At 39.8% G+C, this 17,668-nt stretch overlaps 1 protein-coding gene across 1 annotated transcript; it reads right to left on the bottom strand.

Annotated features, from left to right (window-relative positions):
* Nucleotides 1-1,042: 1,042 nt before the first annotated feature.
* samm50 (SAMM50 sorting and assembly machinery component) lies at nt 1,043-16,920 on the bottom strand. Its single transcript, XM_030136388.1, has 15 exons — nt 16,755-16,920; nt 15,319-15,429; nt 14,273-14,374; nt 14,103-14,190; nt 13,835-13,941; nt 12,285-12,415; nt 12,087-12,174; nt 10,557-10,685; nt 10,388-10,459; nt 10,224-10,310; nt 6,896-6,966; nt 2,134-2,201; nt 1,899-2,045; nt 1,503-1,644; nt 1,043-1,228 (listed from the first exon to the last, which is right to left on the bottom strand). Exons 1-15 carry the CDS (start codon nt 16,773-16,775, stop codon nt 1,183-1,185), a joined length of 1,410 nt encoding a protein of 469 aa, XP_029992248.1. The 5' UTR covers nt 16,776-16,920; the 3' UTR covers nt 1,043-1,182.
* Nucleotides 16,921-17,668: the final 748 nt, after the last annotated feature.

Below are 17,668 nucleotides of genomic sequence, written 5' to 3'. Positions count from 1 at the left end.
AATGAGTGAAATGGGAGTTTTTGTCAACAATTTAAAGACATCATGTATGGAGCCTGACTGAACCTGGCATATTGAAAAATATATAGAAATATAAAAATGGCTTGATAAATTCATTTCCATACCATTTATTTGTCTAATTTGTCCTTACTTATATTTTTTCTTATTTAAATTTTTATCCCTGCATTTATTTCTGTGTTGCTTTCTATTTACATTTTCTTCAGTATTCCCCCTTTGGCATTTTCTTCCTGTATTTATTTCTGTGTCGCCTATTTATTTCTGCGTTGCTTTCTATTTGCATTTTATCTCTTTTCTTATTTATTTCTATATTTTATTTTCATCTGACATCTTATTAATTTATTGGCATTTTTTCAATTCATAGTTATATTTACCTCTTTGGTATTCCCCCTTTTGCATTTTCTTCCTCTATTTATTTCTCCGTTGCTTATTTATTTCTGTATTGCTTTCTGTTTACATTTTCTTTCTCTATTTATTTATGCTTTGCCTTTTTATTTCTGCATTGTTTTTTATTTACATTTTCTTTATCTCTTTTCTTATTTATTTCAATATTTATTTCATCTGACATCTTATCAATTTATTGGCATTTTTTAAATTCATAGTCATATTTATCTTGGTGTCTCTACCAGGTCCAAAAGAGCGCAATTGTAAGAACCCTCAGGCTCCCAGGCCTCTGGCAGAGGACCCGAGTCTGAAGGAGACACCACCCAGGTGGGCGAGAAAAAAAAAAAAAAAAAATTTATTTATTCATTCATTATTGTTATTATTTTTTCTGTTGTATTGATATGTTCTTTCAGTTTCTTTCCTGCTACTTTTTATTCTACTTGAATGGAACAAATGAAAGACCCGATAATTTCCCCCCGGGATAGTGAAGTATTCTGATATATATTTTTATTTATTCATTAAGCACATATGACCTGAGCCATCAGTACATTTCTATAAAAAACACATTTCCCCATCATGTTTTTTTTTTTTGTGCAAAAGGACTGCGTCAGGATGGAGGAGAAATAAGGAGAGCAGACACATGTGATCTAAAGTGCAAACACTTTAATTGAACTATTCAGATGCAACATCAATTCTGTACAAGAAGTGTCCCTTCCAATAAAACGTTTCAGGCATAAAATCCACATTGAGATACAGGAAGATCCAGAACCAGAAAATGCGGTCTCACAGGAACCGGATCCCAGCTCCGAACTGGACACCATCACATATCCTAAACAGAGGAGACAGACCATCAGATCCATAAAGAGTCTGTTTTTATAAGATCGACCTCTGGTGGAAACTCAGCATCTCAGAATTTCATCTACACACAAGATAAGTGTCCAGATTAACCCCTAAAACTGAGTTTTGATCTGTGATCTGGAACTGGATCAGCAGCTCCCTGAAGACACAATGGAGGGTCTTCTTCTCTGACTGATACTCTGCAGTGGCTGAAAAATGTCCCGATTCTGAGATGTTGAGGGTCCACCTGCTGGTCTGTGCTGTACCTGTCTCCACTCTGGACTCCCATGGGAATGCAGTAATTCAGCTCTAATCGGGCGATGTTCCCTAAACGCAGCACAATGCCCAGACCATACGACCAGCGGATGCACTCGGCCAGTTTCTTCAGGTGAGCCTGAGGACCCTCACCTGAGGATCAAGAAGAACCACAACTGTATTCACATGGAAACAGGAGACACCTGAGAATCTGGAACCTAAGCTCTGGACCTGAGACCAAATCTGAACCAGATACAAACATAAAACATGCAGGAATTCAATGTAAACCAACCTAATTTTTATTCTTTACATCTAAACTAAACCGTTTGAATATTCAGAGTAAATGAACAGCCTTCAAACCCTAGAACCAGATCACACAGTCCGGGTTTAGATTAATCCAGTCTCACCGTAGTTGAGGTTACACAGGTTTCCTGCATTCAGGAAGAAGTGGGTCCTGAAGAGATCTCCAAAGCCTCCTCGTCCTGGTCTGAAGGGCAGAGGGGTATAAAGGTGGAGACCTCCAGCCCAGTACGCTTCCCCACCCAGGTAGTCTCCTACAGTACAGACCAGTAGAGACCAGTAAGGACCAGCAGTGGGCATCATTACATATTGGACTTCAAAGCAGTAAAGAATGCAGCTGACCTTCACTCTGTGGACCCAGACTGTACATACTGAAGCCCCGGATACTGGTCGGGCCACCGAGGTAGAACCTGAACAGGAAACACAAATCAGTGGACGCAGACACAAGGGATTCAGACCTTTTCAACTATTTCACATATTGATGTGACTCTATTTAAAGCAGTGATATTTGTCTGTTTTCAATGGAATTCTTTATTTTCCAACATTTCCCTGTGGTCTACATAAAGTGTAAATGCTCTGCTTGGGTCTGAATTCTCCATTCATTCAACTATTGTTGTAATTTATCCATTTATTTATTCTTGTTGTATTTAATTGTATGGCTCTTCAATCTATTCTTGCAATTTATTCTTTTATTTGGGTTTTATTTATTCTTCTGTATAGCACTTTTTTTCTTTTTTGTACAGTTTCTATGTCTTTACTCTATATTTTATTATTCTATTTTGGTTTTAATTATTCTTCTGTACAGCACTTTGGTCCACTGCAGTTGTTTTAAAGTGCTTTACAAATAAAGTTGGACTGGATTGGAACTCCACAGGTCCATCTTCAACTGTATTTCTGAGGAATGACACCAGAAAGGTGGTTTGGAGCGCTGGCCCTTTAAATGCACATGAGACACTTCAGGCCCCGCCCCCTCCAGGTTATTGGCTGTGCTGCTCTGTCCCGTTCAACCAACAACAGAACATTTGAGGTAATGGGCTCCAAGTTTGGACATATTTTCAATCTGGACTAGAATCGCTGCTGCTGACAAACAATTATGGAGAAATACTGGAGAAATGTTGGTCTGAAGTCTGGACCTGATATGAGTGAATGTGGAGACGGAACTAGTTAGAGACGCAACTAATTAAGCAGGAATTCAAACAGGTTGTAGAAATCCACTGGATTTTTGCCCAAATGAATCTAAAGATAGTTTTGCAGCAGCTGGAGGGTTCAAATTCCAACTGTATGAACTATTAGGGTCCAAATACACAAAGAAATGAACCACAGACTAAGAAAAGTGGGTTTAGATAAATGTGAGCCCTTTAAGTGGTTCAATGTAGTATTGATATTCCAAACTCCCACTTTGTGGGGACATTGACATGGCAGTGGGTGAAAGGTTTGGCGTCCTTCAGTCTCTGTTTTTATGTATTTTAATGTATATGTTTGTTTTTTCCATCTTTTACAGCACAGGTGTCAAACATGCAGCCCAGGGGCCAAATCCGGCCCACCAAAGGGTTCAATTCGGCACCTGGGATGAATTTGTGAAATGCAAAAATTACACTGAAGATATTAACAATCAAGGATGTTCAAATCATTGTAGGTCATTTCAGTGTAAAGTGGATCAGACCAGTACAATACTATCATAATAACCTATAAATAATGAAAACTGTAAATTTGTCTCTTTGTTTTAGTGTAAAAAAAGTTAAATTACACAAAAATGTTCACATTTACAGACTAGCCTTTTACATAAAATGTGAATATCTGAAATGTCTTAAGAGAAGTATGTGGAGCTTTAATAATACGGTCCCTGTTATTTAATGTTTTGTGTGTTTGTAGATCCATCGTGATCTCTAAGTTGTGATTCACGTGTGTAAATGATAAACTAAGGCATAAAACTGTTAACATTGCACTTATTTTACTAAAGAATTTTCAGGTGGTTCATATTTGTTCATGTTATGTTCAAGTACGATTCGTAGATGTCAACATTTTCATTACGGAATTCCCTTTTTTCACTCAAAAGTTCTTATCCTGTTATTTAGATTATTTTACTGGTCCGGCCCACTTTATAACATATTAGGCTGTAAGTGGCCCCTGAACTAACATGAGTTTGACAGCCCTGTTTTACAGCATGGGCTTTATATAAGGAAGAGCTCCTTGTTTCCACTTAAATTAATTTTCCTCTTTTTAATCACACTGAGTCCTTTTTTTTACTTGCCTTTTACCTTGGAAGTCAGTGAAGCTCCAGTAAGGATTCAGGATTTTAGCTCTAAAAGCATTTGACTACATATAAACTTGGACAGTTTAGCGCCTGTGACCGACTTTATGAAGCAACTACTGGACTTAACCCTTTGAACCCCCGCCCGTCCATAATAAAAACCCTTAGACCAAGTATTTAAATAACAATAATAATAATAATGGATTAGATTTATATAGTGCTTTTCTATGAGCGCATACTCAAAGTGCACACAGTGGATCCATTATTCATTCACTCTCACATTCTCCCTCTGGTGCTGGTAAACTACATCTGTATCCACAGCTGCCCTGGGACAGACTAATGGAAGCGTGGCTGCCAATCTGCACCTACGGCCCCTCCCACCACCACCGAACATTCACACACATTCATACACCAGTGTGAGTAGCAGCACTGGAGGCAAGGGGGGGTGAAGTGTCTTGCCCAAGGACACAACAGCACATGGACAGAGCGGGATTCGAACTGCCAACCCCTCAGTTATTGGACAACCCGCCCTACCAACTGAGCCGTGGCCGCCCCACGCTTTGGTGAGTCCAGTATGCCTGTACATCAGGCAGGTACAGAGGTTAGCTACCCCCAACCTTTGCACTGACACTTTCAGCTTCTTCCCTCAGACACAGGTTTGTAGTCCTGAGATGTGACACATAGTAGAACAAAAACAGCTTCGTCCCTGCTGCTGTCACAGAACTGAACAAGCTGTAGCAATATATTACTCATCATTTATTTATTTAATTACTAACTTACTTACTCCTGATTGGTGGAACTTTGATAGCTTTTATTGTATCATGTCTATCGTCAACTCAGGTCTTCATGATACATGTCATTATGCTTCGAGAAATGTCAAAAGGATGTCATCATCTAACTGCAAAACAAACCTACCTACAGGTTTAAATAAAGTTACCTGAACCTGAACTCTCAACATCAGGGGTCAGTGTGTTACCAGAACACACTTTGGACCAAAACCACCAAGGAACCAACCTTATTTATCCACAGACTGGATGAGTCACTGAATAAAGGATAACACACATCTGTATTATGAAATCATCAAGTTTTCTTCTTCAAACTAAAAGTCATAGACATTTATTTTTGACAATTGGTCAAAACATCACTGTCTTCATGTGCCACATCAGCTGATAGTTTACATTATAGCTCTGTTAGCTTAGCTCTGCTAAAAAACAGTCACAGTAAAACCACAAATCACCTCCATTTTCTGTATGGTTTGTGTTGTCAGTAGTTGCACTACAGAGTGTGATATAATGATGCTCAATTGTACAGGATGGGGGAGCAAAATTTACAATATTTTGAGGCAGGGATTGAAAGACAGTGTATGAGTTTATTGAAAGTCATGAGAATTTATTTGCCACAAGAAAATGTCCATAATAGAAAATGTTTTTATTCTATGTGTCCTCCTTCTTTCTCAATAACTGCCTTCACACGCTTCCTGAAACTTGCGCAAGTGTTCCTCAAATATTGGGGTGACAACTTCTCCCATTCTTCTTTAATAGTATCTTCCAGACTTTCTGGTAATAGTTTTGCTCATAGTCATTCTCTTCTTTCCATTATAAACAGTCTTTATGGACACTCCAACTATTTTTGAAATCTCCTTTGGTGTGACAAGTGCATTCAGCAAATCACACACTCTTTGACGTTTGCTTTCCTGATTACTCATATGGGCAAAAGTTTCTGAAAAGGTATGGATAATAGTGTTAGGTATGATTATGACATCAATGTATGTTTGGTTTCAAAACAATTGACGTAGTGCCTGCTGAGAAAAAACAACTAAATGTTCATTGTAAATTTTGCTTCCCCACCCTGTAAATCACAATCATTTTTTTCAGATCAGACAATATCGATATGTTTCATGATATAAATCAAATCACTATTTTTGTCCAACTTATTTTCTGTTCCTCATAAGTTAGATGTGAAGACATCAGAAGGTTATTTCTGATTTAAATCTGATTGATTTTCTGTCAGAGGTTGAACATGACAGATGTGTTGAAGAACATTATCCAACTGCTTCAGAGAAATAAAACAGGTCCATATATTTAAAACTAAACTAAAAGTCTGAGCACCAGGAAAATGCTTTACAGTTTTAAAAGAACACAAACAAAACAGACCATCTTCACCAAACAATAACTGGGATATATATGTGGGGGGGCCTTAATTAACTGCCGTAACTGGCATAAAACTGAAACTTAAGGAAAGGTGAGTGTTTGCGTTCCTCATAGTCTACATGTATTCGTCGGGTACACCTCCATACTGTATTGAAGGCCCCGAGCCCAAACAGTTCCACCCTACTTTTCATTAACCCGGTCCCCCCAGTTCTCGGTCATGTGTTCTCCTGAGGGAACACTCATTACCTCCCGCTGCAGCCCAAACATTAGTGTGTGTGCTGCGGCTGCTCTTACACCTGTGCTACGGGCGTTCAACCTGACTTGACATGGCTCTAGTGTGATTGGTTGGTGCGGTGCTACTTAATTATGATTGGCTGTTCTTATGTCTGTCAAAACATGGACCAATGAATTCTACTGAAACTGTATTGAGCATGTATCAGATTTCTATCGAGGAAAAGTTATTTCGCGATATACATCATTATCGTTTTATCACCCAGCCCTACATCAGCATTTGAAATTATAAAATGACCATGAATGAAACACAACTAGACGTGGAGGATAGAGAACAGAGTCACTCTGGATGCATCAGATAAAGTCATAAAGTACGGCAGAGTTATTTTAAACCATTTTCATGTAAGTGTAAGAATGCACTTCTTGTGTGACACTCCACTGTCATGTTGTCGTTCTATTTCAGATTAGGTACCTGTCGGCTATGCTGGTTGGTTTATCTCCAATCGGCAGCAGTAACCCCCCCCACAGAGAGGCCGACAGGACCTGGAAGACAAGAAGAGAGAACACTGCAGAGCTGGTCCAACAGCAGAAGAACCTGGAGGACCAGGTCATCAGCACACTGACGCTCAAAGGACTTTAGGACCAAATAATCTGATGCCTAAACCCATTCAAACTGCAACTGAAAACTGTACAGGAGTCCAAGTAGTGTTTTTGTCCAGATGTGTCTCCATGTCTTCATTAACATTTTCTCTCAGAAGGGCTTGAAAGCTAATGTCTCCTACACCTGTCACTGGCCTCCCCTATGATCCATAAACTCCTAAAATAATTAGTTGAAGGACAAACTGTAGAACCTATTCTATGTGTGATTTCACAGTAGGGCTACACGATTATGGCAAAAAAAAAAAAAAAATCCCGATTTTTTCCTCTAAAAACTCAATTTCGATTTTTGGGTAAAATTACAAAATACAACAGAAGTCACCATGTCGTTTTTGTGAGCAGCCCACAATGGAAGGCACTGCTCTGACCTCAAATCTGTGATGGTATCATGTGATGAACCCACAGAGGTATTTTTTTTCTTACTTAAATCTTTATTGAATGAAGTAGAGTATACAAACAATGTCTACAACAACAAAATAACATAAGTTTGCCAGGGGGAATACACTATAATACAATGTCCAAATCAGAGCAAATACTATGTTTTTTATAGCCTTTTTGTTTCCAGATTTATCTAACAGCTTTAAATAAAGTTCAACATCTTTCAAAAAATAAATAATATTTAGTTTTGTGTTATAGAACTTACATTTGTGAATGAAAAATTTAGCAAGTAAGAGGACTAAATTAATTATGTAAAAAAAAAGGTTTTTTTCTTTCTTTCTTTTCTGGGTATCTGGCCCACAACAGTGATACCAGTGGAAGTCAGTGACAGGCATCAGTCGTGTGTTCGTGGACCACGGAATATGAGTGATCCTCATGTGGTTCTGTTTAAACTGGGGGATCCGTGTGTGGAACAGAGCGACCCAGGACACGCTGGAGGGATTCTATGTGTGGAGCAGGTGGATGTGTGTGGGCACAGGGCTGTGTGGGCTCCTCTGCTGAGGCTGATGACCCTGAGACCCGGACCCGGCTCGGAAGAAGACAGTACGGTACGGATCCGGGACAACGTAAGATGAATGATCTGCATGCAGTTCTATTTCAGTTGCGGGATCCGTGAGTGAAGCCACGGCTTATATTTGTATAAGTACTGTGGGCTCATGAACACATTTAAAGTCCAGTCATTACACAGACTTCTGTGACAGACCGCTGTCACTGATAGGAGGAGGAGCCTACAGGACCCGCAAGCACACGGCCCGGAGGCACGAGAGATGAAATCGATTTTACAATTTCCCTTTTTAAAAAATCGCCTTGATTAAAAAATCCGATTTCGATTTAAAATCGATTAATCGTGCAGCCCTATTTCACAGTAAACACCTCTTCTTTTCACGTGTTCATTCACAGTTTTTTCCCTCATGGACATCCCCTGGATCTCCTGTAGCTGCAGCGGAGGCGTCTACAGAGGCCGTTTGTCTCTGATATACCTGTTCACAGACGGACCTGTCCACAGACAGACCTGTCCTCCACAGACGGACCTGTCCTCCACAGACGGACCTGTCCTCCACAGACGGACCTGTCCTCCACAGACAGACCTAACCACCAGAGCTCAGCTCCGCCTCCTTAGGTCCACAACAAACCCTGCTCAGCTCCCTCTCCCTCAGTGTAAAAGAACCCTCTACTATTTCTGTTATTCAATTTCATCTCCTGATAAACTAAATAAACTATGAAGTTGAATAAGTGCAAGAAAACCAAAGACACACCCAAATAAATAAGATAAAGATTTAAAGATAAATAAAGTACATTATCTATCTAAATGGGCTACATAGGACTGTCAGACATTACATCATAACTCAGTCTATGATTCTAGTATCTCAGTCCGTCAACATCAATGCACTGCTCATCTAAACCATGATCTATTCTACACCCCTCCTAGAATTCCAGAGCCTACAGCAGAGGTGGACACACTTTATCAGCTACTTTTAAAATGACCCAGACAAAATTATCTACCACCTCTATATATTAACTAGCGCGTTGACCCATGTGGATCCACAGGTTCTAGATGTGGTAGTTTTAACACTGTTGTGTATTCGTGCATGGTGTACCGCATTTGCCCAGCAGTCACCGCCACCATGACTGTAAGGCTATTGTATTCCAAAATTCCTAATATCTCCCAAAATATTAGTCCTATCAACTTGCCATTTTCACTAGTCTGTTCCTTGACCAAAAATACATAAATACGCCAAACTGCAGCAGTCAGTTCCTTCACCTTTGTATCAGAAATGATGAAAACAAAAGCTTTAAGTTATTATCTCAGATCTGTTTTGTTATTGTAGCCAATACACACATTAAAAAATGTGGGGTCAAATAAGTACTTTCAGATTTTCTTGAAAAGAACAAAAGACTATGGCCCTCCATCATGCAGTGAAATTTTTTTTTATTAAATTATGAGCATAATAGGCAGTCAAACAGTTTTCATTCAGACCCTGATGAAGATGTCATCCGTACACATTGGTCTGTTTGTTTGCCTATAACTTACTCATAAAACTTTTTTTTCACTGCAAGATGAAGTTCCACAGTTTTTCCTCCAGCACTTAATGGATCCCTTTTTAGTACTTGAATCTTCAAATTACAGCACCTGTCACAAAGTCTACTTTACATCAAACCACTTTGTTTTCATCTCTGTAACAGTGCATCCCTGTGCTGACACATCTGTGTTTCCACTTTTTTTACTCTTCATGTAACATCAGCACTGACACTATGAAAGATCATGTTTCCTTTGTTTGACTCGATTTGAAACTATCTTGATTTCACTGAAGTTCTTCTCTGTCTTCCTGCCCTTTTTCGGTGGCATCTCTAAAATTGCTGACCCAAAGTCAACTGTTAGCACACTGCACAACACCTGCCCTTTTATGGAGTTTAGTGGGGGCCAAAGCTGAATGGGCCACACTCCTCCCATTTACGATCAAGTTAGATTCAACATTCATCAAACCTGAGTCAGAACAGATCTGGACGGTAAGACTGTTTGCCGCATCCGGAGTTGATTCGACTTATTTTTTCTGTTAACAAAAATATAAGAGAAATTGAAGAGAATGTCTCTACATGAGGCCCACTGTCTCATTGAGTATAGAATGAAAAATCAGAGGGAGGTGGCTGCCATGTGAATACGGTCTAATACAACTTTTTACTGTGTTTCTGGTTCTGAATCTCACCGAGTCCCAGAAGAGGGTTTTGTTCAGCTGGATCTCAAAGTCCTCCTTCAGGAAACTGGCATCTCCTCCGCTGTAACCAGCCAGTTCCTGCAGACAGAGACCAAGACGTCAGTCAGGGGGGTTGGAACAAGGTTCAAATGAGGATCTGATATATAAACTGAGACCTGATGGATCTTCAAGAGGCCTCCTTGACGGGGCAGAATGGACGAGTTCCTGGTGTCGATCACCATGGCATGCTGGGAGAAAAAAAACCCACACACACACACAGGGATCATCAGGACTAGTTCACAACTACATTTCCCTGTTTAATGTGTAAATGTAAAAGGTACACACCGACAGCGAGGACTTGAGTGAATGTCCGCTCTCTTGTCTGACAGCGAACGAAGCGGTCCGAGCCAAACAGCTGAGTTCCCGCCAGACCCCCTCCCACTTCAGAGTCTGACTGGTCCTCCACACTGGGAACTGTGGGTAAAAAACACTCAGCCATTAAACAACAGCAGTGGAGGAAGTACTGAAGCTTAGTATTTAAGTAAAAGTACAAATATCCTGCAAAATATATACTCAACTAAAAGTACAAGTACTACAACCACAATCTTCCTTAAGTTAAAGTACTAAGTATTTACTTTTAAATTTACTTTAAGGTATTTTTTTTAAGGAAAAGTACTGACTCAGTGAGTTGTGTCAGTGTCTGGGCTGAATGTAGATCTACTGACCTCTGACCTCTGCCCAAGTCACTGATGTAAGAATTACCACCTACTATACAGTACGTGTGTATTTGAAAGGTTGGTGTTGCGTGTACTCTTTGCAGTTCTGTGTGTACTCCAATTTATAATTCTGTGGACAAGTCATCTACTAGGTATTAGCCACTAATTTACCATCAAGTTAAACCAATTAAGACATGATGTATCTGTAAATCATTTATTGACTTAAACTATTCAAACAATGTGTTCTGTTCAGACCAGACGCACAAAACGAAACTACACCCAGACTCACACTGAACTACACAAACTATACACTCAAAAAAATGTTGAATATGCACAAATCTATGAAATCTTGAAGTCTGCTAATCCTATTTCTGTCTCTTTTCCGTTGCCGTTACTTCCATAACTCTCCTGGTCACGCAGAAACCAGACTACACACAATGTAGTAGAAGCCCATTTTTACCGTTTCTTCCTTCACCGAACGTGCACCAAACGTACTGACACTATTGCCAAAAAATTATGTTTTTATTGTGTCTCATAAGTTTGGTTTTACTTGTCCTTTCACCACAATTGAAACTGTGTTCACAAAAATGTAATGAGTAAAAGCATAAATTGTATAAATGTAGTGGAGTAGAAAGTACAGATAATTGCAGCAAAATGTAACAAAGTAAAATCAAAAGTATGCATTATTATTTTTACTTAAAGAAAGTACAGATACGTAAAAATTTACTTGAGTACAGTAATGAAATGCAAATACTTTGTTACATTCCACCACTGTTAAACAATCATGTCACACTGACCACAGGCTCTGAACGGTGGTCTCACCCAGTGCTCCATTTTTAGCACCAAAACAATTCAGAAACTCCCTTGATGATTAACATTAAGTTATAAGACACGCATGTATCCATTTGCACTATTGTTTTGGAGCACAAAGTAAAGCAGGAATTTCACCAAAGTAGAATAGCCTTGACTCTGTGCATCTTAAATAACTAAATATTGGTGAGAAGCACTAGTCCTGGAAGTGCACATTCAAACTGATTTCAAAAAGTTCATACATTTTGGCCCAACACTGTGATCATCGTGTCCGATTCAAGCCCAAGGGGACAACAGGAAACACCACCAACCACATGAGTTATTTAGAGTAAAACCAGGCAGGATTTACACTGAATTCAGCAGAGACGCCTCGGTCTGTCTCCCTCAGAGAACTCCATGGAAACTGACCCGTCACTTTGTAGACATTCACCGAGAAACTGGCAAACACAGAAACAGGATCAGTGAGTCGGTGAAGTGATGATTCCATTCCTTCCCGTCTAACTGTGGATGGAGCAGAAATCAGCTTTCAAAAGGGGACGACACTTACTTCCGCTCAAAGTTTCCTGGTTGTGGTTTGAAGAAGGACAGACCATACGAGGTTTCTTTGGTTCCGTAGGAGAACTGGAACGTCAGCTTCTCCGCTCGACCAAACACATTTGGTAACTTCAGACCTAGAACCTAGAAGTAAAAACACAGAGTAGAAGAGAGTTTACTGGAAGCTACAGAAAATCAGCAGGAAAGTTAACCTTCTAAACGCAAAAATGAGGATTAAATGCGTCAACAACTTCTGGTCCATAAAGTGAGTCAGCTACCCCGAAACATTAAAATCAGCCTCTTTTTCATCACTCATCGATTCATTTACAGTGAATTTAAGGATTTATTTAATTACTGTGTCTCAGGTACTTTTCCCCATCTATTATTTATGGACTGTGTTGTTCTGGTTTCACTGTCCCTCTGTGAAGGTAATGCCAACGTCTGGATGAAAGTGAAGGTGTGTTGAATAAAATACAGGGCGTTCCAAAAAATTTGAGATCATTTCATCACCTAATAATTTGTTTAAAAATTGTTTGCTCTTTTTGCCATTTACTGCAACAGCAAAGACCTTCTGTGTATTGGAGTACGCCCAAACTCAGTCATATGTGAATGCGCAATGTGAATTTGTGAGAAAATTTTATAAACAAGCGTCAACAGGAAAGCAGATTTGGACATGGCATAAGAAGTTTCAAGAGAAAGGCTGTTTGTGTTGGAAAAAAGGACTCCACTACCAACTTGATGTGTGCCGCGTCACAAGCGGCGCACACATTGAACATCTGTAATAACTTTGGAACATTATAAAATTACCATCCCCTAGAATTTTTCATTTGAAATTTGTAGAATAAATATTCACTGGCTCAGAGACGTCCTGTATTTCCTCAAATTGGAAAAAATTAGAATGACACTTTATGCCTCCACTGATAAATTTTCACAAATCTGGTATCCTTTGTTTCAACTAGTCAGGAAAACAAATTTCCCCTTTGTTCCAGATTGACCTTTATGGTAATTTTTCCACCTGGTCCTCATCTTTGTTTTTTCTATTCGGTACTGCACCTTGTGTAACACATAACACAACGATATTCTAAATGTGAACCTTTCAAGACCTTTTTTTGTTTAGTTTTTTGGGCTTTTTTTTTTTTTTGTTTGTTTTTGTTAATGGAGAAGGTTGGCGTACTTGTTCTTGGGTTTGTTTGCATGTAAAAAAAAAAAAAGGGAAATTGTGCAATTTATTTTCAATTGATGTCACATATGATACCGTGTTTGTGTTGCCCAATTTCAACAAAACTCCAAATAAACAAAGGTTGGAAAAAAAAAAAGAAATTTGTAGAATAAAACATTTTATGTCCAAAATAAATCCTGTTAAGTATCATTTCTCCTGACCATGTAGTCACTTCGATATGGACATCTTAAATTATGTAAATTTTTTTGGAACACCCTGTCCACTGATGTGTTGAAATATAGTTTCCCCTTGCTGTATTCATTTATTCATTTCCAAAGCTTGAAAAAACTCTAAAACCAATGAGAGAAGTGCAGTGACATCACAAAGACTCATCGTCCCCTCACCATACTGCCTTCATTGTTCCCGACCATGGTGTTGTAACTCCCCGTCATCCGTCTGAGCTCCGTGACCTCAAACGTCACATCAAGGCCGTTGGGGAGGGCATCTTCTCCTGAAGAAATGGACCCACGTTCAGAGACCGAGATATGAAAACACAACCAAACCTTATTCATACAACATCATCATCCATCAGATACATCTATCCTCCAACTGATGAACGTAAAGCAGACCATCCACAAACACAACATCACAACCACAGTCATTTTTCCGAACCTCGAGAGGTGTCAATGACCACGTTGACCTTCCTGAAGATCCCCAGACGCAGCAGCTTCTGCCGGGCCTCATGAGACTTCCTCATGACCTACACAACAGATTAAAGTCAGGCATGGTCACCACACTGAACATCACTGTGAACAGGTGAGTCTGTGTTCACATGCACCCACATCGATCAGGTTTTTAGCCCTGAAGACTCCGGCAATCTCGTAGGTCAGCAGGTCCTCTTTAGTCCGTCCTAACCCATCTATGTGGACTCGCTGAACCACGACCTGAAAAAGCACATGGAGAACATCTCACACATTATAGGGCAGTGTTTTTCAACCTTGGGGTCGGGACCCCACATGGGGTCGCCTGGAATTCAAATGGGGTCACCTGAAATTTCTAGTAATTGATAAAAAAAAAAAAAAACTCTTACTAATAAAAAATATATGATGAGTTGACAGAGACAATCACAATACATGGGTCTGTCCGTCCTATCTGCATTACATTTTGGTGTCCCCGTTACGCGGTAACATGTGGAAGGCCCATGACAAAATACATGTTACCACGTAATGGGGACACCAAAATGTCATGCAGATAGCACGGACAGACCCACATAAAAGACATGACAAACTCTGAAGCTGAAACTGAAGCAATGTGGTTCTGTTTATCTGTCAAATGTTCATTGTGGTCAGTTTCAGATGCTGCAGCTCTTTCATCATTCATAGCTGGAGTTCTTGTTTGTTCAGTATTAATTGTCAGCCTGTAAATCCAAGCTGGACTGACTGTACATATCCTGACCAAGGAAAATAAAATTTTCACTTTGTGCAGTAATCTACACCTGGCTTTTCTGCCTCTGTCCATAATAATATACATCATATAAACTAAATGTTGTCTAAAATCAACGTTTATTTGCAACGTAGTATAGCAAACTATTACATGATCATAAACAAATTAATTTTAGCAACAAAAAAAAAAAGTCTCCATATTGAATGTCTGGGGTCGCCAGAAATTTGTGACATTAAAATGGGGTCGTGAGCCAAGGGCAGCTGTGGTTACATGTAGTTTACCACCACCAGAGTGTGAATGAATAATGGGTCCAATGCACGTGCTTTGAGTATACGTAAATAGAAAAGCGCTATATAAATCTAATCCATTCATAGTCCACATGAAATAAAAAGACACACACATATAAAACACTTAAGCATGTACAAACTTTCAGAACAGTTCTTACATCCTTATTTTCCAGAACTTCTTGCTTTGGTTCCTGTTCAATCTCTGGAGGCTCGATGTCGTCAGCCTGGACCCCCAACTCTGGACCCTTCATGGGTAGAGGGTCCAGACTCTGAGGACAGAACAGAGGCAGATTAGAGACGGATAAGACTCTGAAAACATAACAGATATGGTCCAGAGTCTGAAGACAAAACAGAGACACATTAAAAAGCACAGACTCTGAGGACACATTACAGAAGACTGAAGAAGACCGAGAAGACAACAGAGATGGTCCAGAGTCTGGGGACTGAACAGAGACACTCTATAAAATCCTGACTCTGAGGACCACTTCAAACTTACGAAAGCTGACATTCTGATGGAACTAAATCAAATCAAATTTTATTTATATAGCGTGAAATCATAACAAAAGTTATCTCATGGCGCTTTACATATAGAGTTGGTTAAAACCAGACTCTAAGCCAATTTACAGAAACCCAACAGAATCCTCCAGGAGCAAACACTTGTGACTGGTGACAGTGGAAGGAAAAACTTCCCTTTAACAGCAGGAACCTGGAGCAGACCCAGACTCCTGGAGGATGGACGACTGCCTTGACCAGTTGGGGTTAAAGAGAGAGAGTAAAGGAGGAGAAAAGAGAGATAGAGAGATAGAGAGAGACTGGGGGAGAGAGGGATAAGTAGAGGAAGACATATGGATGGAACTGATGCACAGAAAACTGAACTAGAACTGTCAAAAGTAGATCAGCTGGTGTTAGTATAAGTACTAGAAACCAGTACAAAGGACCATGACTGAACACTATTACTACAAATACAAGTACTAACTGTGGATACACTACTATTACAACAGTTAGTACAAATAATAGAAACCTCTACCATCTATGGAACTATAAAATAAACACTATCACTATCACACTAACGGTGCACAGAATAAATCCATGTCTACTTTAGAAAATGTTATTTTCCAGTTGTAGACAGTTTGTAACATTTCCATGAGCATATTGAAACTGAATCGTCTCCACAGTCCAGGATCTGAGGACACAGTCTATGAATGAATGTCTGATCTGCAGTATTAAACAGAGGTGAACAGCTGATCAACATGTGTACATACAGTTTAATGGATGCATTTTGCGGTTAAACGAAGGGAACAGGCTGGAGGCTCCTGAATCCACCCTACTGACAGTGAATGCACCACACACACAAACAGCTGTGGGTGTGTTTATCACAAAGTTGAGTGTTAAACCTGTGTGTCCACTGCTCGGTCTGGGTCTGGGTCTGAGTCCGGGTCTGAGTCTGGGTCTGGGTCCGGGTCTGGGTCCGGGTCTAGGTCTGGGTCCGGGTCTGGGTCTGGGTCCTAGTCCTTTCAGTCTGCCTTCACGGCTGTGTCCTTTTCTTCTCTCGGAGTCTCCGTGGGCAGAGGTCAAACTCTCTGCTTTTTCTTACCCTCGCATGGACGGTGCCCATGCCGCTCTCTGCTCTCTGCTCCTTTGACCCGACGAACAAACCCACAGCAAACTCCTGAAATAAAAACCCAAACTGCTGTGTAACCTACAGGTAACCGGAGGAGAAAGGCGACCAGAAGCCGTATAAGGATGTACCTACGTCACTTCCGGATGTGACCGCGCCCCCTTCTTCCAGGGGGAGAAGTCAGCGAGATTTACACCCGACAGCCGATTCTTCCGCTCAAAAATCCACAAGGACTATAGTATCTATCGTATAGAAAATGGGCATAAAACTTCCATTCAAAGATGCAATGATCAGAAGAAATTTGACTTTGCCTCTCTGCGGCTGAGTCACGAACGCTCGCGAGATCTCGCAATACAAATCTCATCTGGTGGAATAAAAAAATGCACGGGAAAACAAAACGAGGGACAATTGTGACGATGTAATGTTACTTATCAACATAACCCGTGATACTAGTTGATTATTATATTTAGACCTTATTCGTCAACTTTTATAAGTCTACACGATGTTCTTATCCTTCTGGCCACGCCCACTTAGGAAACAGGAAGTCCCATAGAAGATCTCATTCATCAGCTCACAAACAATATTCTCATTCTTGCTAAATTCCATATACACAAATGTAAATATTTAAAAACAAAACCCAGATTTTCCGTTTTTCATGTGTAGTTTCTTCATTTCTTAAAACCTCTGAATCTCTTAAAAAGAAAAATGCCTGCAAACTTTTTAATATTATGGAAAAATGTGACTTAGCCCTAGCCTCTGTTGAACTTTATTTCTGTTATGAGTTAGGTTTTTGTTTTGTTTTGTTTTTTCCTTCCTATGCCCTTTTGCACCTCTCTCTATTTTGATTTGTAAAAGAATTTATGCCATGAATGTTTTGTACATTAAACTTG

This window comes from Sphaeramia orbicularis, chromosome 6, assembly GCF_902148855.1.
Source record: "Sphaeramia orbicularis chromosome 6, fSphaOr1.1, whole genome shotgun sequence".
Lineage (NCBI taxonomy): Eukaryota > Metazoa > Chordata > Actinopteri > Kurtiformes > Apogonidae > Sphaeramia > Sphaeramia orbicularis.
This window is presented reverse-complemented; position numbering and strand designations above follow the sequence as displayed.